The sequence below is a fragment of the Saccostrea cucullata genome, unplaced genomic scaffold, assembly GCF_032062105.1.
Source record: "Saccostrea cucullata isolate Sc308-1 unplaced genomic scaffold, CSIRO_AGI_Scuc_v1 ctg730, whole genome shotgun sequence".
Taxonomy (NCBI): domain Eukaryota; kingdom Metazoa; phylum Mollusca; class Bivalvia; order Ostreida; family Ostreidae; genus Saccostrea; species Saccostrea cuccullata.
Window position 1 is genome coordinate 63777 of NW_026924322.1, and position 23209 is coordinate 86985.

Here is a 23209-nt window from a genome sequence, read left to right on the forward strand (position 1 = left end):
CAAAATATTTGAAATTCCAAGAACATGCATGTACATGAATACCAACGCAAATGGAAGCAGGAAAAAAATGAGCATGCTCATATACCACAAGCTCCCCTAAAACTTGACAATGCAACACATAATGAATGGTATGGTGCAGGGGATTTCTTTATAATGACCAACTTATAGCCTTAACGATAAGCCCAAGTGTTGGACCCAAGGGGCATTAAGCCTAAATCTAGCTAAAGGTCAAATACTTGTTACAAATCATGGAAACCATCTTCGCTAGCCAAGGGTGACGATCTGCCCTTCTCCTCTTTTCTTGGCCTAACTTGATCAAGACATTAAAATTTGGTCCAAAATGCTAGTTAGGGTCTTTTGGGTAAAACGTCAAGACAAATTCTACAAATGCCTTCCCATGCCATTTTTTGTTTACAATTTTGTTGCTTTGTAAGACGTGCCTTGATAAGTGATGCTAGCCCTGGCTGTAACTAATAAAAATGTGTAATAGTACCTCCATCAAAAATCGACTCAGTCTGCCTAGGGTGAAAAGTGGAGAGGAGCGGATTGTCACCTTTGGCTAGCAAAGATGCATGGAAACAAGATTGTTAATGCTGTATATATATGACCAACTAAGTCTCACCCTGGACCTATGCCAAAGGGCATGATTTTCATAATTTTGGTTAGTGGTTTAGGGTTTATCCTCCTTATAATCGAGTAAGTGGTTTATTTGCTAGATGTCTACAAGTACAGATTTTGCAATAGATCACTCAGTGTATCCTAGGTGACCTGCAGGTTGTTTGTTCAGATTTTAGATCAATATAATCATGATGCATGTACATTTTCTCCACAATGTAGTATCTTTTCCCCTGATAATTTTTTCAAAATATTCTTAGATTAAATGATAGTACCATTAAATGTTCTTCTTGACAAAATATCAACATGCACTGCCAGATTTGAACTAATATTTCATGAGGAAAATCATGGCGTATTTGTAAAGAAAAAATAGTTTTAGATGGGTTTTTTCCCAAAAATTTAAATAATGTACAGTACAGCATTACAAGGCATGATAAAATCATAAAAAAAGGTCCTTCCATTATTGACTCCTAAAATTATACACAGGTAGCAAGAAAATAGACCTTGAAACTATGTTGCATATGTCCTTAATTAAGGACAAACCCAACCTTACCTTACTTACTGATAACTTTTCAAGATTCAAGATATTATTAATTCAACAGATTATAACCATCAGATGTTCATAGACAAAAAATCAGCATACATTACCAGAGGTTTTGGAAAGATATCAAGTGATGAATATACTTTGATAATTCAAAGCAAAATACACATAAATTACTAAACAATTACATATATATATTCTAGATGTTTTATTTATCCAAATTTATTTTAGAAGATGTGTACAACAAATATGGGTATTAAAATGTAGCATACAGTTCCTTTAAGAATTGGAACTCTTCAACTCCAAGAGAGAAGATTTAACTATGGTGCATGTGTGTCCTTAACATATGGAAAAGGTCACAGATTGGACACCAGATTTGGTCAGAGAGTTGAATAAAGAGGAGAAGAGCACCGGTCATTGACTAACGCCAACCTTACCTTACTTACTGATAACTTTTCAAGATTCAAGATATTATTAATTCAACAGATTATAATCATCAGATGTTCATAGACAAAAAATCAGCATACATTACCAGAGGTTTTGGAAAGATATCAATTGATGAATATACTTTGATAATTCAAAGCAAAATACACATAAATTACTAAACATATATATATTCTAGATGTTTTATTTATCCAAATTTATTTTAGAAGATGTGTACAACAAATATGGGTATCAAAATGTAGCATACAGTTCCTTTAAGAATTGGAACTCTTCAACTCCAAGAGAGAAGATTAACTATGGTGCATGTGTGTCCTTAACATATGGAAAAGGTCACAGATTGGACACCAGATTTGGTCAGAGAGTTGAATAAAGAGGAGGAGAGCACCGGTCATTGACTAACACCATGACATAAATCAGCTGTCCCCTGTCCAGAGAAAAACTTGACGGGGTCAGAAAGGTGAGCAAGTAAATGGTGGGAGAAAAATACTGGTCAGTTGACCTTAAATCCATCAAAACTGTACAGTGACCACACTGTATCTCCTGTCCCCTGTCCAATTGGCAATTAACTTGAGAATGCACACTGGTTACTTTCTCAATACATTTTTAAGACCAGAATGTCAGAAAAGCATTATTCATAAACTCTTTATGGAAAAAGCATGGGTTCTCCATAAAAAACTAACAACTGCTTCTTGACCCCCTACATGTGACAAATTCACTGCCTTTTTTTCTGTAACAAAAAATTATTTCTTTGGTGTTATTTTTTCTTTATAATTTATACTAGTATTTGCAAGAACTGGTCCTAAATCTACTAGAAAATGCATAATATTATAAACGTCTTAATATTAAAGTGACAGTTGCTTTGTATTATTGTCCATTGCAGTGCATTTAAACATTTGAAGCTTTTTTCTCCAGTACCTTTTGTTATAATTATAAAAAGGGTAGGGTGGTGTAATTTAGACCAATTTTTTTTTTTGGATATATCATTTCTTCAAGTATGTCACTGCTGCAACTCTTACGTGATCCTTTTTCCTTCAGAGTACCTTTCATTTTCCAGATTACATTAGGCATAATATGAAATAAATGCATTCTTTCTACAAAATCTATCTATAAAATACGTTTGTTGGGTAACTTTGACCACACACAGGGTATTTTCCCCACTGCACCATTATAAGTGAAAGAGATTGCCTCAACTCTAATTTAAGAATGAATAAATAAAATTAAAATTATTCTATTGCAAAACATAAAAGACTGAGTAAAAATACTGACAAAAAGAAAGTAAATTTTCCAAATGTACCTAATTTGATGACATCAAATGAACCAGTTTCCTAGATGCTGATTAACTCTGGGTCAAGGCATGCTTAAAATGTAAACTAACTTTACTGATCCATCCACAAAGTCTAGAGGTCCATCCATTCAGTCTAGTGGTTCACCCACTAAGTTTAGAGGTCCATCCACTAAGTCTAGAGGTCCATCCACAAAGTCTAATGATCCATCTACTAAGTCTAAAGGCCAAACCACTAAAACTAATGGTCCACCCACTAAGTCTAAAGGCCCACCCACTAAGTCTAGTAGTTGATCCACTACGTCTAGTGGTCCATCCACTAAGTCTAGTGGTACATCTACTTAGTCTTATGGTCCATCTACTAAGTCTAATGGTCCACCCAGTAAGTCTAGTGGTCTATCTATTAAGACTAGTGATCCACCCACTTAGTCTAATGATCCACCCAATAAGTCCAGAGGTCCACTCACTATGTCTAGTGGTCCACCCATTAAGTCTAGTGATCCACTCACTAAGTCCAGACCTCCACCCAGTAAGTCTAGTGTTCCATCTACTTAGTCTACTGATCCACTTACCAAGTCTAGTGGTCCACCCACTAAGTCTAATGGTCCACCCACTATGTCTAGTGGTCCACCCACTAAGTCTAATGGTCCACCCACTAAGTCAAGTGATCCACCCAATAAGTCCAGAGGTCCACCCAGTAAGTCTAGTGTTCCATCTACTTAGTCTACTGATCCACTTACTAAGTCTAGTGGTCCACCCACTTAATCTAATGGTCCACCCACTAAGTCTAGTGGTCCACCCACTAAGTCTAGTGATGCACCCACTAAGTCTAGTGATCCACCCACTTAGTCTAATGGTCCACCCAATAAGTCTAATGGTCCACCCAATAAGTCCAGAGGTCCATCCACTTAGTCTAATGGTCCACCCACTAAGTCTAGTGTCCAGCCACTAAGTCTAGTGACAGTGATTTTTCTACACTCAATTTAGGTCCGAATATCGGCACTTTCCCCTCTCAAAAATTACCGATTTTTTCCCAATTTTCAACTGCTTTTTTCCCAAAATCAAAACGTATTGTTTTGGTTATATTGAATTTTTTAAGTACGACTTATCTAAAATGGAACGCTATTGTTTTTGGTCATTCGGATGCTTAAAATAATGGCGAAATACAGCAGTTTATTTGTGTGTTTGCAAGACTTGGAAAAACACATCGATCATGTGGATGTCAAACTATCGTAAAAAATTTATAATATTCATGTGAATCGGTTAAACATAGCTTTATTTGTAAATTGCAAGTATTAGTAGTTCTACAACAAGCTTCCTTGACTTCACGAAAATTAAAGTGTTTCTTCATCCTGTAGATACGAGCATTGCAGAGAAATACAAAAATACATGCTTGTAAATCGTGTCAAGATTATCAGTCTAGTCGAACCCTCAAACGGGGGTAAACGGAAGTAGGAAAACCGTACCTTCAAACGGGGGTACGCGCATGCGCAGACACTCCAAAAAGTGCCGTTTTCACGGAAAAACGTGTGGTCCACAAAATATGCTCGGGCAACGTGATGGATTATTTCGTAGCTCTGTCTGTACTTAAATTTGATAGATTAAAGATGTTTAAAGAGATTGTATTGCGAAAAAGTATATGTTTATTGCAAAAATCGAGACTTTTTCTCTCCCAAAGTTAGCGTATTCTGTGCCTTGACATCCATGCTTGATACAACTTGATTTTTTATTCATAATTTGATAAAACGGATGAACAAACAAACAATAGTTTGTTTAAATTTGAACTACATATAATTCCTTTCCCCGGTATTACAAATTTTGTGTAATTAACATGTTATTTATTATTTTTCGACACTTTCTTGTGTGCCCGTCTGAATTTCCTCTGTCCTGTAAACAAACTTTTCTGCTTCAGAAATGAGGTAAATAAAAACGAAGAAAATTTTATTTTTTATTTTTTAATTGAAAACAAAGGTGTAGACAATTCGTTTTCGTATGTTTGTGATTTTTAAAAAAATATTTATTTTTTAAATAAGAAAAGTTATCGTTCTTGAATTCCACTTCCGCTTTAGAGCGTTGCATTAAGGGAAGGAAAACCCTCGTTTGGGGGTATACCCCCGTTTGAGGGTTTGACTAGCTGATTATTCCAGCTCCAATGCGAGCAATAACGAGAAATCGGGAATGATTTTTTTCTCAATTATGTCTACCATTATGGCAAAAAATGGAATATAGGACAATCAAAGAACAAAAATGAAAGAAAATTAAAAATGTAGAACTGTGTCCATTTTGTTGAAAATTTTGTAGCAATTAAATTTAATAAATGATATTACATTTACATATATATTTTATTTTACTTGTCAGTATGAAGGCTAATTACAATCTTATTGTTTTTCCCAATTTGACACAAATGTCGACAATTTTTCCCAACTGAAAAGGCCAGGCCCCTTTTAAAAATTGTAGAAAAATCACTGAGTGATCCACCCACTAAGTCTAGTGATCCACCCAATAAGTCAAGTGATCCACCCACTAAGTCCAGAGCACTCCACCCAGTAAGTCTAGTGTTCCATCTACTTAGTCTACTGATCCATTACTAAGTCTAATGGTCCACCCACTTAATATAATGGTCCACCCACTAAGTCTAGTGGTCCAGCCACTAAGTCAAGTGATCCACCCACTAAGTCAAGTGATCCACCCAATAAGTCCAGAGGTCCATGCAGTAAGTCTAGTGTTCCATCTACTTAGTCTACTGATCCACTTACTAAGTCTAGTGGTCTTCCCAATAAGTCTATTGGTCCACCCACTAAGTCTAGTGATCCACTCACCAAGTCTAATGGCCCACCCACTTAGTCTACTGATCCACTTACTAAGTCTAGTGGTCCACCCACTTAGTCTAATGGTCCACCCACTAAGTCTAGTGGTCCAGCCACTAAGTCTAGTGATCCACCCACTAAGTCTAGTGATCCACCCACTAAGTCAAGTGATCCACCCACTAAGTCCAGAGGTCCACCCAATAACTCCAGAGGTCCGCCCACTTAGTCTAATGGTCCAGCCACTAAGTCTAGTGGTTCAATCACTAAGTCTAGTGATCCACCCACTAAGTCAAATGATCCACCAACTAAGTCCAGAGGTCCACCCAGTAAGTCTAGTGTTCCATCTACTTACTCTATTGATCCACTTACTAAGTCTAGTGGTCCACCCACTTAGTCTAATGGTCCACCCACTAAGTCTAGTGATCCTCCCACTAAGTCTAGTGATCCACTCACTAAGTCCAGAGGTCCACCCAGTAAGTCTAGTGTTCCATCTACTTAGTCTACTGATCCACTTACTAAGTCTAGTGATCCACTTACTAAGTCTAGTGGTCCACCCACTAAGTCTAGTGATCCACACACTAAGTCTAGTGATCCACCCAATAAGTCTAGTGGTCCACCCACTAAGTCTAGTGATCTACTCACTAAGTCTAGTGATCCACCCACTTAGTCTAGTGATCCACTCACTAAATCTAGTGATCCACCCACTTAGTCTAGTGGTCCACCCACTTAGTCTAATGGTCCACCCACTAAGTCTAATGGTCCACCCAATAAGTCCAGAGGTCCACCCAGTAAGTCTAGTGATCCACCCACTAAGTCAAGTGATCCACCTGATAAGTCTAGTGATCCACCCAATAAGTCAAGTGATCCACCCACTAAGACTAGTGATCCACTCACTAAGTCTAATGGTCCACCCACTAAGTCTAATTTTCCACCCAATAAGTCCAGAGGTCCACCCAGTAAGTCTAGTAATCCACCCACTAAGTCAAGTGATCCACCTGATAAGTCTAGTGATCCACCCAATAAGTCTAGTGGTCCACCCAGTAAGTCTAGTGATCCATCTACTAAGTCTAGTGATAACCTACTAAATCTAGTAATCCACCTACTAAATCTAGTAATCCACCCACTAAGTCTAGTGGTCCACCAACTAATTCTAGTGATCCATACACTAAGTCCAGTGATCCACCTACTAAATCTAGTCATCCACCCATAAAATCTAGTGATCAATCCACTGTCTAGTCATCTACCCTCTAAGTCTAGTCATCCACAAATGAAGTCTAATGATCCACCTATCAAGTCTAGTTTCACAAACTTCTTCAGTTTTTATATGAGAACCCTGGAAAAGGAATTACACTTTCTAGGTCTGTGGGCCACAGTGCACACCTGAGCAACTTTTTTCTCCTGACATATGAGTTTGAGGTTATCTCTCTTTTTATATGGTCTATGAACCTTCAGGAAACTTTCTTTTAAATTCCAATTTTTTGATTGAGGTTTTAATATGACCAATCAAAATCATTTTGTTATTCTCTCACCAAGGGTAATAGGTTTTTGTTGAATAAACTTGAAACTGCTAAGCCAAGGGATGTTTTTTGCGAAGTTTTACTGCAATTAGTGGAGTGATTTTAAAGGAGCTTGGGGGGGGGGGGGTTGGCCATTTTTAGACTATATTGATCTCCTTTAGAAAAAGAGCTCCATATGAAGATATACAAAAATTATCAAATTTTAAAACTTAAATGCATGAAATTTTTCTTTCCCAAATGATAGTTGACAGCTTTAGAAATCATGTCTTAAATATGAAGTTATATCGGATGGTTAATTTGTTGACCCCACAGCCTCCTTAAAGGACATACACTTCTATGGACTGTGAATGGACCATCGAAATTTTTTTTTTCGGAAGTGGTAAGTGCATGACTTCAATCTTAGACTTCGACAGACAGTTAATAAATACGCATCACATAACTCAGTCTAAAAGGTGTTACGTATGAAAGATAGTCAAATTTATCTGTCACTCTGCTCATCATCCGAATGTCAATAAATTAACTAGAAATGTCAAACAAAGGCTAAAAATCCTACAAATGTTACATATATATGTGTTTATCTTAAAAAATACATTAATCTCACTTGGCAATGGACGGTCCATATATAGTTCTAATATTGTCCACATGGCTTGACCTGGCAGATGTCCTAACGTCTGCTATATTCTCCCCTTGCTTGAAGAATAAAAAAAAATGTATTTAGCAAAAATGAAACATTGGGGGAAAAAAATGTGACTTATGAGTAGTTACTGGATCATAAACCTGGTTTTTTGATATTCTACATTCTACAGGTCGGAGAGAATACTCGAAATCGGGTATTATCCGTGATATCGCGTATAATACCCGATATTAGGGTATCGTTGAATCTGCGAAATCGGGTATTCTGTGCAACTTTCTATAAAAACTAAAGAATAAAGCAACGGCGCATTATGCCAGTTACTGTTAGTTGTACATCAGTATCTTGTGGATTTATTTTTATTAAACCTAATTCATACGGTTGTCAAATAAGTTTAAAATCGCACGACAAACACTGCTGGGGTAACAAAGAGGACACAATGGCGTTATTATCTTTCAATGTAATTTCTAAAAACAAATAACTACACTTCGTTTGTCTTTATTTCCCATTAAAGTATTCCATATACTTAATTTTCTAATTAGTGCACTATTCACAAAATGTGAAACTTTAAAGAAATCAAACGACTAACGCCATGTTATGTATTTTTACTGAAAAATGTATGGCGTCCCTTTCACGAGAAATATAAATTATTCCTAACACTTAGAAAGTACAGTATAAGCGAGTGATAATTGTATATCTCTGCCATAATAGAATACCAACGTTATTATAAAGAAGAAAATAAAATAAGATTAAATAAATACCCACGGGAAAACAGGTTGAAAAATAGCTAATTGAAGGTGAGTATCGTTTTTATGTCAATTTAGCATGGAAATTTTTATTCAAAGACACCGTAAATTTTTTGGTTGCATTTTAATCGATACAAGATATGCTATTTTACCTTTATTTTATGCATTTGTGTGAAAATTGAGAGCGAGAAGTCATATGAACAGGATTTTCTTGTTTTTTTTGGGGGGGAGGGGGGGGGGCCGGGTTATAAATAAAAGTCAAATGTGTACATCTTTTCATGAGCTAATAATACATTGAATTTCTCAATATAGATCGAGATACAGTCATATTGAAATATGAATTACATAGTCAAGTTTTCACATTTCTTATAGTTTTTACATTTATGAACATGTCAATGAACAAACTGAAATAATGGAGTGTTCAATTGCCTTGGAAACTCTTGTCTTACTTTTTGGGAATATAATTCCTCATCGGACACTAAAATTTCATAAAAATTGTAGCCACTTCCTTTCTTTATTATATTATTTGATAGACAGGGTAAATTTTTCCTCTTTACCTCCTACATTTTTTATATCGCTATCTTATACCTCATTATAATATGTTAATACAACGCACTATCTGATTGGTTCTAGACAATATGTCACAGTTTTCTTTTAGTTATTTTATCTATGATACTTATTACTCATGGCAATAACTTTTCCTAATACTCATCTATAATGAAATCAAAGGCCTGAAGGGCCTGCGAGTTGACTCGCTAGAGTCAACTGAGCTTTTTCATACATCTGGGCACCATACCTTAATATATTCAGTTTATTTTGCATCTTAAGAGATTGAATATTATATGTCTGATCCATGTTCGGTTCATAGATAAAGTGTATGTTGCTTTTCCTTTATATATACAGGTTGGCACTAATGGGCTTCCATATTATTTTGACTGGATTCTATAATGAATTTAAGCACATTAGCTGAAGTGGTCAGTGTTATGGAGCAATTAGGTTAAAGATTCCCACAGCAAATCTGGAGTCTAAAAATAGATTTTCAACAACAACTAGCTGCAGCTAATGAGAGCAGCAGGTGTTTGTGTTAGGGAGTATTCTAGGTCAATTATAAATAAACTTCAGATGGGAAGATTAGATCCGCCTAACATGCTTGAACATATATTCATACACAGTAATTGTACATTACAGGTATTTAATCAAAATTTTCTTTAAAAGCATGAAGGCATAAATAATGTTACAGTATGAAATTTTATACAGTTTTCACCTCTTAAGTTTATACAATCACTCAAACCAAAGCATTTTTTGCTAGAACTATTATATCTGGCGTATGGATCACCTTGATGAATGCGTGATAAATTTTACAGCTCTGAAACGGCTATGTCAACAGGGAGCATACATGTTAACCTGAAGTGGTGAAAAAGAGGGAGATTTTTACCCCAAAAGAGGGAGCATTGTGCGCGACATTTTTCGCAGCATTTTTTTGCTAAATATTCACCCCATATACCTATTATAATGAATAAAGAGATGAAAAACAATACTAAACTAGTGCTAATTGTAACGGGGACCGTTACAGATGTTCCCCAAACGCTCCCCAACTCCTTTTTGGTGCCATATTCCCTGTAAGCTTCATTAAATAAGACAAACTCTGTGCATTTTTAACTTTAACAACGTTTTCTCAGAAGAATACCAATTATACTCAAATTTTAGGATTGCACCCTTGTGCATGTGAATGTATGTCCGTTATGATCACATCATCTTGTCTACACTATCTACAAATTTTAATATACAATATATTAAAGCATTCAGTCAAAAAGTAAGAAAAATCACTCTTTCAAGTGTATTTTTCATTTCACTCGTTCCAAATGCACGCACGTGCGTGCACGTGCATGATGACCATACCTTCTTGTAGCAGTCCCTAATATCTATCTATATTCTAAATCCCAACCTCTTTGGTTGAAAAACAAGGGAGTTATAGCCATTTCAAGTTTAAGCCAATCAGATTGCAGCACACGTGCATGCGTGTGATTTCATGATTTTTTTCTTTATCATATTGTAGGATATCCTAATGCATGACTATGTTTTAAATTTCAAAGCATTTCGTCAAAAAACAAAGGAAATATAGCCATTTAATGTTTCAGCCAATCAGATTGCAGCACGCAGGCATGCGCATGCTTTCATGAAAATTCTTATAAATCATGCTGTAGATCTTCATAATATGAGTCTGTGTTCAAAATTTCAAAGGATTATGACAAGAAACAAGAAAGATATTGAGAATTTAATTTCAGCCAATCAGAGCGAAGCACACGTGCATGCGCGTGAGATCTTACTTTTTTGACCATGTCATTTTGTCTATGCTTCTAATATATACTTATAATATGAGTTTCAAAGCATTTCATCAATAATTTAAATAGTTACGTAAGTATCAATTATATTGGACGTTTCTCGCGTTGCACGTGCGAGCTCTTGCAAGCACATGTGCATGCACATGCTTTCATGATAAATCTTATATTACAGACTGTAGATCTCCCTAATGTATGACTATGTTCAAAATTTCAAATGATTTTATCAAAAGACAAAAAAGATATTGAGACTTTAGTTTCAGCCAATCAGAGCGAAGCGCACGTGCATGAGCGTGCGATCTTGCTATTTTGACCGTGTCATCTTGTGCATACTACTAATATATCCTTACATTATAAGTTTCAAAACATTTCGTCACAAAATAGAAAAGTTACGGTTATATCCATTATATATTGGTCATTTTAAGTTTTGCACGTGCGCGCTCTTGCAAGCACGTGCGCGCAAAATGACCTTGATTCCGCAAATCTACATAACATGCCTACTTACCCTAAAAAGGTTTCACCTAAGTCGGATGTGTAGTTTACAAGATCACTCGCGGACAAAATTTTCCCAGGAAGAAAAATAATAATAATAAGAATAATAACTAGTGCTAATTGTAACGGGGACCGTTACAGATGTTCCCCAAACGCTCCCCATTTCCCTTTTGGTGCCATATTCCCTGTAAGTTTCATTAAATAAGACAAACTTTATGCATTTGAGACTTTAACGTTTACCCAGAAGGGTACCAAGTTCATTCAGATTTTAGCATTGCACGCATGCGCATGTGAATGCGTGTGCGTAATGACCATATCATCTTATCTACACAATCTATATACTTATACTAAATATTAAAATATTTAATCCAAAAGTATTAAAAAAATACGCTCATTCAAGTGTCTTTTTGATTTTACTCATTCCACGTGCACGCACGTGCATACATGAACATGGTGACATACCTACTTGTGAAAGTCCATTACATCTATCTATGTTCTAAATCCCACTCAGTTTGGTTGAAAACCAAGGGAGTTATAGCTGATTAAAGTTTCAGCCAATCAGATTGCAGCGTACGTTCACGCACGTGTATGGATGTGCATGGTGATCATACCTTCTTGAAGAAGTCCATTATATCTATCTATGTTCCAAATCTCATCCTGTTTGGTTGAAAAATAAGGGAGTTATAGCTATTTAAAGTTTCAGCCAATCAGATTGCAGCGCACGTACACGCACGCGTATGAATGTGCATGGTGACCATACCTTCTTGTAGAAGTCTATTATATCTATCTATGTTCCAAATTCCATTCTGTTTGATTGAAAAACAAGGGAGTTATAGCCATTTAAAGTTTTAGCCAATCAGATTGCAGCGCACGTGCATGCACGTGCTTACATGTCAATTGTTATATATCATATTGTAGTACATCCTAAAGTATGCCTATGTTTTAAATTTCATAGCATTTTGTCAAAAAACAGAAAAGATATTGAGATTTTTGTTTCAGCCAATCAGAGTGAAGCGCACGTGCATGCGCGTGAGTTCATGCTAATTTGACAGTGTCACATTATCTACAGTATTAATATATCTTTATATAATGAGTTTCAAATCATTTCATAAAAAAATGTAAAAGTTATAGCTATATTAAGTATATCAGTCAATTCACTCATTTCACGCGCACGCACGTGCAGGCGTATGCGCGCAAAATGACCTTCGTTCCGCACACCTACACAACACACCTATTAACCCTAAAAAGGTTTTAGCTCAGTTGGATGAACAGTTTCTGAGAACACTCGCGGACAAAAAAAGTACCGGAGAAGAAATAAGAAAAAAAATAATAATGTATGCCTATGTTTTAAATTTCATAGCATTTTGTCAAAAAACAGAAAAGATATTGAGATTTTTGTTTCAGCCAATCAGAGTGAAGCGCACGTGCATGCGCGTGAGTTCATGCTAATTTGACAGTGTCACATTATCTACAGTATTAATATATCTTTATATAATGAGTTTCAAATCATTTCATAAAAAAATGTAAAAGTTATAGCTATATTAAGTATATCAGTCAATTCACTCATTTCACGCGCACGCACGTGCAGGGGTATGCGCGCAAAATGACCTTCGTTCCGCACACCTACACAACACACCTATTAACCCTAAAAAGGTTTTAGCTCAGTTGAATGAACAGTTTCTGAGAACACTCGCGGACAAAAAAAGTACCGGAGAAGAAATAAGAAAAATAATAATAACTAGATGAGATCTCGTTGCGAGCAACGAGTAGGTCTTCCGTTGAATTTCTCGATAAGATGAGATGTGATTTTGACTGAGATATTCGTTAAAAGAGAATGACATTAAGTTTTCCTTCATTCATTTTAAAGTTTCCGTTTTTTATCACGATATTCTGAACATCTTTCGTTCAATATGCCTTTTAAAAATACTCCCTCTTTTCGAAACGTAAAGCATAAAAAATATTTCATTTTGGCCCTTTGCAACCTCTTATTACGTAACATATGATAAAAATTTTATAATATATTGTTGCAAATCGTTAAGATAAATATCTTTGCTTCTCATTATGGATACTGATCGAAAATATTTATCATGAAAGAGTTGAAGATGAAAGACTTTTGACCCCTCTAAGCCCCTAATTTAAGGAGTCAGCCCCATATTTTCTCGATATCAAATGAAAGGTCTTGTGATTTCAAAGACTTTTTGTTCAACACCTATCCAGAGATTTCTTTTCCTTGTGGAGATATGCTTCATATACATATTAGGGGTCACCCTTACAAGTCCTTAATTGGACCGTTTTACAAAAATTCAAAGTATGCATTTTCTTCAAAATATTTTTCTGACCATTTTTTGTTCAATATTGCTTATCAAAATATTCCCCCTTTTCGAGATATAAAGCGTCAAAGATTTGACATTCTGGACCCTTCTGACCCCTAATTACGTAACATATGATCAAAATTGTATCATATATTGTTGCAAATCGTTAAGATGAATACTTTTGCTTCAGTAATGTATAACAAAATATTGATCACTAGAGAGTTATAGATAAAAAACTTTTGGCCCCTCTGAGCCCCTATTTTGAGGGGTCAGCCCCATTTTCTTGATATCAAATAAAAGGGCTTATGATTATGAAGATTTTTTGTTCAACACTTATTCAGAGATTTCTATGCGTTCTGGAGATATGCTAAATGAAAATATTTAGGGGCCACTCCTACAAACCTTAATGGGGCCGTTTTACAAAATTTCGAAGTATGCATATTGTTTAGAACATTATTCTGACAATCTTTTGTTCAATATTGCTTTTCAAAATATTCCCCTTTTTCGAGATATAAAGCGTCAAAGATTTGACATTCTGGCCCCTTCTGACCCCTAATTACGTAACATATGATCAAAATTGTATCATATATTGTTGCAAATCGTTAAAATGAATACTTTTGCTTAAGTAATGTATAACAAAATATTGATCATTAGAGAGTTATAGATAAAAGACTTTTGGCCCCTCTGAGCCCCTATTTTGAGGGGTCAGCCCCATTTTCTTGATATCAAATGAAAAGTCTTATGATTTTGAAGTTTTTTTGTTCAACACTTATTCAGAGATTTCTATTCGTTGTGGAGATATGCTAAATGGAAATATTTAGGGACCACTCCTACAAGTCCTTAATGGGGCCGTTTTACAAAAATTCAAAGTATGCATATTGTTTAGAACATTATTCTGACCATCTTTTGTTCAATATTGCTCATCAAAATATTCCCACTTTTCGAGATATAAAGCGACAAAGATTGGACATTCTGGCCCCTTATGACCCCTAATTATGTAACATATGATGAAAATTGTATCATATATTGTTGCAAATCGTAAAGATAAATACTTTCGCTTCAGTAATGTATAACAAAATATTGATCATTAGAGAGTTATAGATAAAAGACTTTTGGCCCCTTTGAGCCCCTAATTTGAGGGGTCAGCCCTATTTTCTTGATACCAAATGAAAGGTCTTGTAATGTTGCACATTTTTTCTTCAATATGCTTTAACAAATTATGAACAGGTGTGAAGATATGAAACAAAATATGTCAAATTTTGTGAGATATTTCTGAGACATTTTTTCGGGCCCTACCGAGCTCCGGTGCCTTTTGCGCTAGAAAGATTTGGAGACCCAATTACAACTCACCAAACCTTCCTCTATTTTCCCTGAAAATATTAAGTCGATATCTTGAGTCGTTTCGGAGGAGTTTCCTGGACAAGCCGACCCTCTGAAAATCAGAAAATCGTCCATATCTCACAACCGGAAGTGAGATAATCAAAAAGCAAAAAAACCTATCAAGATCAATTGAATATCTTTCAGATCTGAAAGTTTGGTATAAATCGGACGAGCCATCTCTGAGAAATCGCTTGCACAAAATCGGTTGGAAGAAAAATAATAATAATAATAGGGAAAAAGAAACCGAAGAATAACAAGAAGGTCTTCCGTTGGAGACGGAAGACCTTAACTAGAGCCAAGCTCGTTGCAAAGCAACGAGTAGGTCTTCCGTCCTGTTTGACCGGAAGTAGCTTTCATTTTTAACAAAAATGAGAAATAACGTCTAAAAATGGTTTGAATCCTCTAAAGCTATGTTCATTAATGCAAAAATATACGAATTTTTGCTACTTTCGGTTTAACCGGAAGTGATGACGACGGACGGAAAATTAATTTTTATGCTCCCAGAGACATATATTACCCAAAAACTTGACAAGAACGGCAAAAATTCGCGTTTTTGACTACTTCCGGTTTGACCGGAAGTGACGACGCCGGACGTATTTTGACGACACAAATAGATTAAGCTTGACATTTTGAATAACTTTGCTTCTTTGACGTATTACAAATTCTCAATACTTTTTGAGATATCAATTAAAAACATTTGGCCCCTCTAGATCCCGAATTTAAGGGGTCAGCCCTTTTTTCGAGATATCAATTGAAAGATCTCGAAATTCTTCACAACTTTTGTTCTATATGTTTTAACAAAATATTTACAAGTAAAATGATATAATAGAAAAAGTGTTAGAAATTTTGAAACGCTCAATATGACTTTTTCAGTCCATACCAAGCATTAACGTGCAGTACTTCCGGTGAAAGTTAACAACACAATGCAATTCTACAAATGTTGCTCTTTCTTCCTGAAAAGGTTTCATCTTCCTGTGATGAGCGGTTTTTAAGAAGAGCGACGGACAAATTGACCCTTAAAAATCACAAAACTGCCAAAATCTCCGAACCGGAAGTGACGTCATCAAAATAAAAAAAGGGTATCGAGAATTTTTAATGTTCTATCAGACCTGAAAGTTTCATAAAAATCTAACCAGCCGTTTTCGAGAAATCGCGTGCACAAAATCGGTAAGAAAAAAAATAAGAAGAAAAACAGTGGAAAAGAAACAAACGAATAACAAGAAGGTCTTCCGCTGAAGACGGAAGACCTTAATTAGTTTTAATTGTAACGGGGACCGTTACAGATGTTCCCCAAACGCTCCCCAAATCCCTTCTTTGTGCCATTTTTCTGTAAGACATTTTTAAAATATGCTCAGTATCAAAGGATTTCATATAAAAGTTATTAAAGCTACAATGATACCGACCATATGTCATTTAACTCAATGCACGCGCACGCACGTGCATGCACATGCAAGATGATCACGGCATGTTGTCTAAACCATTAACATTTCTTTACGTCGTGAGAATCAATAAGAAAAATCATAAAAATATAAATGTTACCGTTTTTCAAATATATTGGTTATTTTGTGTATTGTGCGCGTGCATGTGTACGCATGCGTGTCCTTGCATTCAATTTTGATATTAGCATAATGTAGCAATCCATCATATCTAACCATATTCTAAATTTCATCCCGTTTTGTTGAGAACCATGAAAGTTATAGGCATTTAAAATTTCAGCCAATCAGATTTCAGCACGTGTGCATGCGCATGCTTTTATGATAAGTGTTATATATCATGCTGTAGATTTTCACAATGTATGACTATGTTCAAAATTTCAAAGGATTTCATCAAAAAACAAGAAAGATATTGAGACTTTAGTTTCAGCCAATCAGAGCGAAGCGCACGTACATGCGCGTGAGATCTTGCTATTTTGACCATGTCGTCATGTCTATGCTACTAATATATCCTCACATTATGAGTTTCAAAGCATTTCATCAAAGAATAGAAAAGTTACGGCCATATCTATTATATTGGTCATTTTACGTTTTGCACGTGCGCGCTCTTGCAAGCACGTGCGCGCAAAATGACCTTGATTCCGCAAATCTACATAACATGTCTACTAACCCTAAAAAGGTTTTACCTACTTCGGGTGAACAGTTTACAAGATCACTCGCGGACAAAAAAGTACCCAGGAAGAAGAAGAAAAATAATAATAAGAAACAGAGTAAAAACAATATGTTCCCCAACTTCGTTTGGGGAACATAATAATAATAATAATAATAAGAAACAGAGTAAAAACAATATGTTCCCCAACTTCGTTTGGGGAACATAATAATAATAATAATAAGAAACAGAGTAAAAACAATATGTTCCCAAACTTCGTTTGGGGAACATAATAAGGCAGCAAAATTCAAATTCTCATTTCTCTACTAAGATTTTTACATCGGGCTCGGAGTTGGTTTTCTTCAGAAAGACAGGACTGGGTTCAAGGCGACTAGGGGTACCACACCGGTAATTGACCAATCAAAATGAACTTAGTCAATTGTAGGTCCATACATTAAGCCGATTTTCCTTTCTTTTGAGAGTTTTTTTAATTTCCTTCCAGGCCAGTTTGACAACTCTGGTACCTGTGCCTAGGAAATTTTATCTACTCTATAAATAAATAAAGTTTTTTGACAGGAACTATTTCTCCAGGGCATAGGAGGCTACTTCCTGGGGTGCTTTTGTGATGTTTATAAAGACATGGAAAACACGTGGATTTGAGGGTAGCCCTGTTTGCATATGCAAATAAATCAGAAAATGTCGTGTACGTACCCTGGTTTTTTGGTGTCAGCTAATGTGACAGGTATTGTTTAACACCCCCTTATCAATATTTTTTCATGAATTCAAACACGTGAGGTTTTACTGGAAAGAAACGTGTATTGCTTTTTAATATACCGAAACTCGCTATTTCTGGGGATTGTGTAATTCTAAAAAAAATTCAGATAAATTTCAATGGTGAAATAAAAGAAGAATGCTTGGTATTAAAATATTAATTCATATCAGTAGAATTGAATGCTATTAACGACATCTGGAGAAATAGGCTTTAAAAGGTTTATATCATATCTTTGTTCGTCTGCACTTAAATTTCAAACACGACAGAATTTGTAATTTTTGCCGTAAAAATTCATAATTTCTATATACTTTAGAGACTTACCGTAAAACTTTCAGGAAACTTTCTATGAAGTCTTTTCTGCACCTTAAGTGAAATTTTATGTCGATCCCAGGTGTTGATCGAGTTTCAGAGAAATTTTCTACGTTGTTATTGATTTTTTTTTTTTAAGGAGAAGGGGGGGGGGGTTTGACTTTTTTATTCTAAGCATTTGTTAAAGTGAGTTTGTAAATACATCTACGAACTTGAGCTGGATTGTGACCTTTGGGTCAAGGGGTCAAAGGTCAAGGTCAAAGGTCAAGGTCATCAAAGCATTTCATAAAGAAATATAAAAGTAACGGCCATATCAAGTATACAAGTCATTTGATCATTGCACGCGCGCGAAGGTGCAATGCATGAAAGCTATATCATCGTGACTACACTTTTAATGTGTTTCTATTCTTTGAATTTTGAAACGTTTCATAAAAAAAATTACGACTATATCAAGTAAATCGGTCATTTAACGCATTGCGCGCGCACACGTGCATGCAAGTCCTTGCATTCAAGTTTGATAGTAGCATAATGTAAGAATCCGTCATATCTATTCATATTCTAAATTTCATCCTGTTTTGTTGAGAATCAAAAAAGTTATAGGCATTTAAAGTTTAAGCCAATCAGATCGCAGCACACGTGCATGGGCGTGGTTTCTTGAATACTTTTATATATCATAGTTTAGGACGTATTAAGGTATGATTATGTTTTAAAATTCAAAGTATTTTGTCAAAAAACAAGTAAGATATTGAGATTTTTGTTTCAGCTAATCAGAGCAAAGCGCACGTGCATGCGCGTGCATGCATGTGCATGATGACCATAACTTCTTATAGGAGTCTATTGTGTCTGTCTATGTTCTAAATCTTATCGTGGTTGGTTGAAAAACAAGGGAGTTACAGCCATTTGAAGTTTAAGCCAATCAGATTGCAGCGCACGTGCATGCGCATGCTTTCATGACAAATGTTATACATCATGTTGTAGGACATCTTAAAGTATGCTTATATTTTAAATTTCATACCATTTCGTCAAAAAACGGAAAAGATATTGAGATTTTTGTTTCAGCCAATCAGAGCGAAGCGCACGTAAATGCGCGTGAGTTCTTGCTAATTTGACAGTGTCACATTATCTACACTATTAATATATCCTTATATAATGAGTTTCAAAGCATTTCATCGGAAAATGTTAAAGTTATGGCTATATTAAATATATTAGTCATTTCAGTCATTTCACGCGCCCGCACGTGCAGGCGTATGCGCGCAAAATGACCTTCGTTCCGCACACCTACACAACACACCTATTAACCCTAAAAAGGTTTTAGCTCAGTTGGGTGAACAGTTTCTGAGAACACTCGCGGACAAAAAAGTACCGGAGAAGAAATAAGAAGAAAAAAGAATAATAATAATAATAATAAGAAACAGAGTAAAAACAATATGTTCCCAAACTTCGTTTGGGGAACATAATAATAAGAAACAGAGTAAAAACAATATGTTCCCCAACTTCGTTTGGGGAACATAATGAGACATAAGTTTTTATTTGTGTTCTTCACAGTAGGTTTTAGTGGCTGTTCTTGCCATTTGGAGAGTTGCCTTTGTTGGAATTGACTGGAAGCACACATTGTCATTGTTAAGTTTACTTGCTAGAATGGAACAGATGGTCTCCTGAGATAACTCTGACCTGAAACTGGTTTGGATTTTCTTAAGACAAGAAAACACTCTTTCACATTCAGAATTTGAATTTGGAATTGCCATCATGGCTTTAACAATAGAGCACAGTTTGGGAAATCTGAGTTGATCATTGGCAAGCTTTTGTTGGGACATTTCAATCCAAAATGTGTTGATTTCTTGTTCAGCTGATGGAAGGTCATCATCAGGGGAAACCACATAATCATGACACTCATCAGTCAAAGAGTCCAGGTCCTCATCTTGAAGAATCTTGAACCTTTTAGCCAAGTTCATTGCTGAATTAGAAGAATAAAAAGATATCAGAATGCATGACTTTAATTTTTTTTAAGTGCACATGTCTTTGAAATAGATAAAAATGTAATAACCTGTCTCAGCTGTAACATCCTTTCTATTCTTGGGGTCAATGATTCTGAGATCCTGTAACAGAGAGTCTTTAAATGGAAATTTCTTCACCATCTTTGAAACTACAGCCTGGTAGAATTTTCTGACAAACCTATAATGATAATAATAAGATGATTTCTATATATTTTTTTTTTCTTTTCTTAATGTTGTTTATCATGTTTCAAAATGATAAATTTTGATTCTGTATTACTTACATGAAAAATCTTGATGGTGTTGCAATTGGAATGTTTTCCTCCTCTTCTGCCAGGAAGGATCTAGCTGACATTCCAACAGCCAGGAGTTCATCTGAAAGTTGGGCCTCATCAGAGTAGAATGGGACTTTAGTAAGGTCTGTGTTGTGTTCTCTAATGACAGAAGCTTTGATGAACTTTGCTGTGAATTTTCTGAGAAGTCTTTCCATTTCTGACTTCAAGGACCCCAGCAGACAACGATCAGACTGTTGAAATGACATAAAAGCAATAATGATTTATCTCAATGCTAAATATTTTTAAATTTTAAAGCACCACATATTCATTAATTGTACCTGAAAAAGAGTGTTGAACTCATTGAGAGGAACAAGGATGAAATCAAGAAACAAAAAGTAGAGCTTCACTTCAGGATTGGTCAGAAGTTCTGAAATTTTTTTCACTCGTCCTCCAGATCTTTCAACATCTTTGTGGCTTGAGAAATAGGACTGTAGTGCTGGCCATTGATGAAGAGTTCTCCTTACACACTTCTCAAGACTCAGCCATCTAGTGGTGCAGTGCTTCAGTATCTTCAATGGATCTGTTTCTGTGAAGGCAGCAAATTCCTTGTATTCCTCAACTCTCTTTGAACTAACATATGAAAAATATAAATTCACTCAAAAAATTTGTTGGAATGGAATTAATTTATTTCCTGTAGGGCTATAGTAAAATTGTATGACTCAAGTTTCAGCTAATTGTTACCTTTTGTTGAAGTGAAAATAAATATCTATCAGCAAGTCATCAACAGCAAAAGGAAGCTGCTTAACAGCACTGCCACAACACAGATTTGCCAGGTGACATATGCAGCCGACATCAAATATATCAGGCTGAACAGCTTTAATTCTAGATATGACAGAATTGTTGGCTCCCTTCATGACGTTACAATTGTCACTTGTAAAAGCAACAACATTATGCCAAGGAATGTTAAGCTTTCTGCAATGGAAATAAATACATTTTAAGAATTTTCAATATTATTTCATCAATATCTTTTATTAATAAATGACATTATGTTCTGAAAAAATGTACCTGAAAGTTTCATTTATGACTTCAAAAATTGCCTCCCCTGTTCCAATATTGCACACTGGCATATCTAGAAATCTAGTGACAGCACCACGTTGAGAGTCAAAATAGCGAACCAGAATGACAAGACATTTGTCACATCCATAGTCAGTGGACTCGTCTATTAACAGTGAGAACATATTATTTCTGCAGTATTCCACAACAGGATTTCTGTATGTCGGATCCAAACAGTTTTTCACAATCATTGTAGATTTCATTCTTCCACAAGATTGTCTCTTGGCAATGTCACTATCAGGGTACATACACTTTGCAAGTTTGGTAAAGTGATCTGCAGCTGCAAACGGGAGATTATGCTCCACAAGGTACTCCACAAAGAGTAACTCTGCCTGGCGTACTTTTTCATTTAAGTCCGTTGATTCTGCCTTAAATAAAGTTTTCAAACTTGAATGTTGAGATCTTACTTTATATGACTGCTTGTGCTTCTCTGTCTCTCTGTGTTTCTCGATGTCGTATTTTCCGCCATGGCTTACAGAGAAATCTGTATGACAAATAGTACAAAATGCGTACAGATCACCTTTTTTACTTCTGTGAATGAAGTCAAAAGTTTTCAGCCATTCATTGTTGAAGCTAGAATTGTATCTTTTCCTTTTTCTTGGCGGGGATATCGACGACATTTCTCGTCGCTAATGTAATCACTGAGATGTGTTCACCAGTCATTGTCAAAAGCAAGCTTGAATTCTACGTATTCAAAAAGCGTTTGCGTGTTCCCGATTTAAATCACGCGATATCTTGAAAACATCAACGAGATTTTAGGATTTACATAACAAACAGCTGATTATGGCTTCAAAATGGCCACTTTGGAAAATAAAAATTGCGTTTTGTAAGAAAAGCGGTAGATTTGCGAGTAAAATCGGTAGGCGGGAGATGAGATGAAAAAGCGGTAGACTCCCGCCTAAATCGGGAGAGTTAACATGTATGACAGGGAGTAGCTCGCTACGTGAGCCAACTCAAAAAATGTGTTAAAAAATAAACATGAATTCTAGTTACTTGTAGTCTCATATTCAAAGAGAGGTCTCTTGGACACATGTAGAACACAGTCGAGGTTGTTTTGTCAGAGGTGGTCAAGAAGCCTTTAACCCCCCCCCCCCCCCCCCTTTGAAGTTGCCAAGAAATGGTAAAATATTGATGACTTAGCGAAATTAAACAATCAACAGTTATGTTCTCTTAAAAGCTGTATTCCTGAAACTATCACTGTCTCTGCTAAAATGTTGAAAACATAGTCTGCAAATATGTATGAATGAAAAAAAAAAAATTTTCAAATAAAAAGAGAAAGAGGGATTTTTAGCCGAAATTTTAGACATTTTTATCATTACATTATTTAAACATTCATAAATAAATTTGATTTTATGCACAAGATGAATGTGAAAGTAATTAATGACGCATAATTAGATACGAAAGACAATCCCTTGTTTATACATGGCATTATATCTTGTGTGTGGAATGTGTTTCTGTATAATTTGATTTATTTACAAATTTTTCATGTTTGTCGTGTTGATGTGGAATTATTATAAATTCCCGAATTCTGATACTTTACAATTCTGTTGTGTTGGGAATG

The 23209-nt window shown here is 35.6% G+C and overlaps 2 protein-coding genes across 2 annotated transcripts in view; both read right to left on the reverse strand.

The window, feature by feature from the left end:
• Window positions 1-23209, reverse strand: part of LOC134266208 (DNA mismatch repair protein Mlh1-like) — a gene marked incomplete at its 3' end in the record, with an annotated part of 91794 nt that overhangs the window by 62715 nt on the left and 5870 nt on the right. Inside the window, exon 7 of the mRNA XM_062748439.1 lies at window positions 7808-7896. Within this exon, the coding sequence (XP_062604423.1) occupies window positions 7808-7896 (89 nt within the window). The remainder of the gene's footprint in view (window positions 1-7807; window positions 7897-23209) is intronic.
• On the reverse strand, window positions 19796-22268 carry LOC134266207 (uncharacterized). Its single transcript, XM_062748437.1, has 6 exons — window positions 21601-22268; window positions 21277-21507; window positions 20874-21165; window positions 20545-20786; window positions 20314-20441; window positions 19796-20223 (listed from the first exon to the last, which is right to left on the reverse strand). The coding sequence occupies exons 1-6, from the start codon at window positions 22266-22268 to the stop codon at window positions 19796-19798; spliced, it is 1989 nt and encodes a 662-aa protein (XP_062604421.1).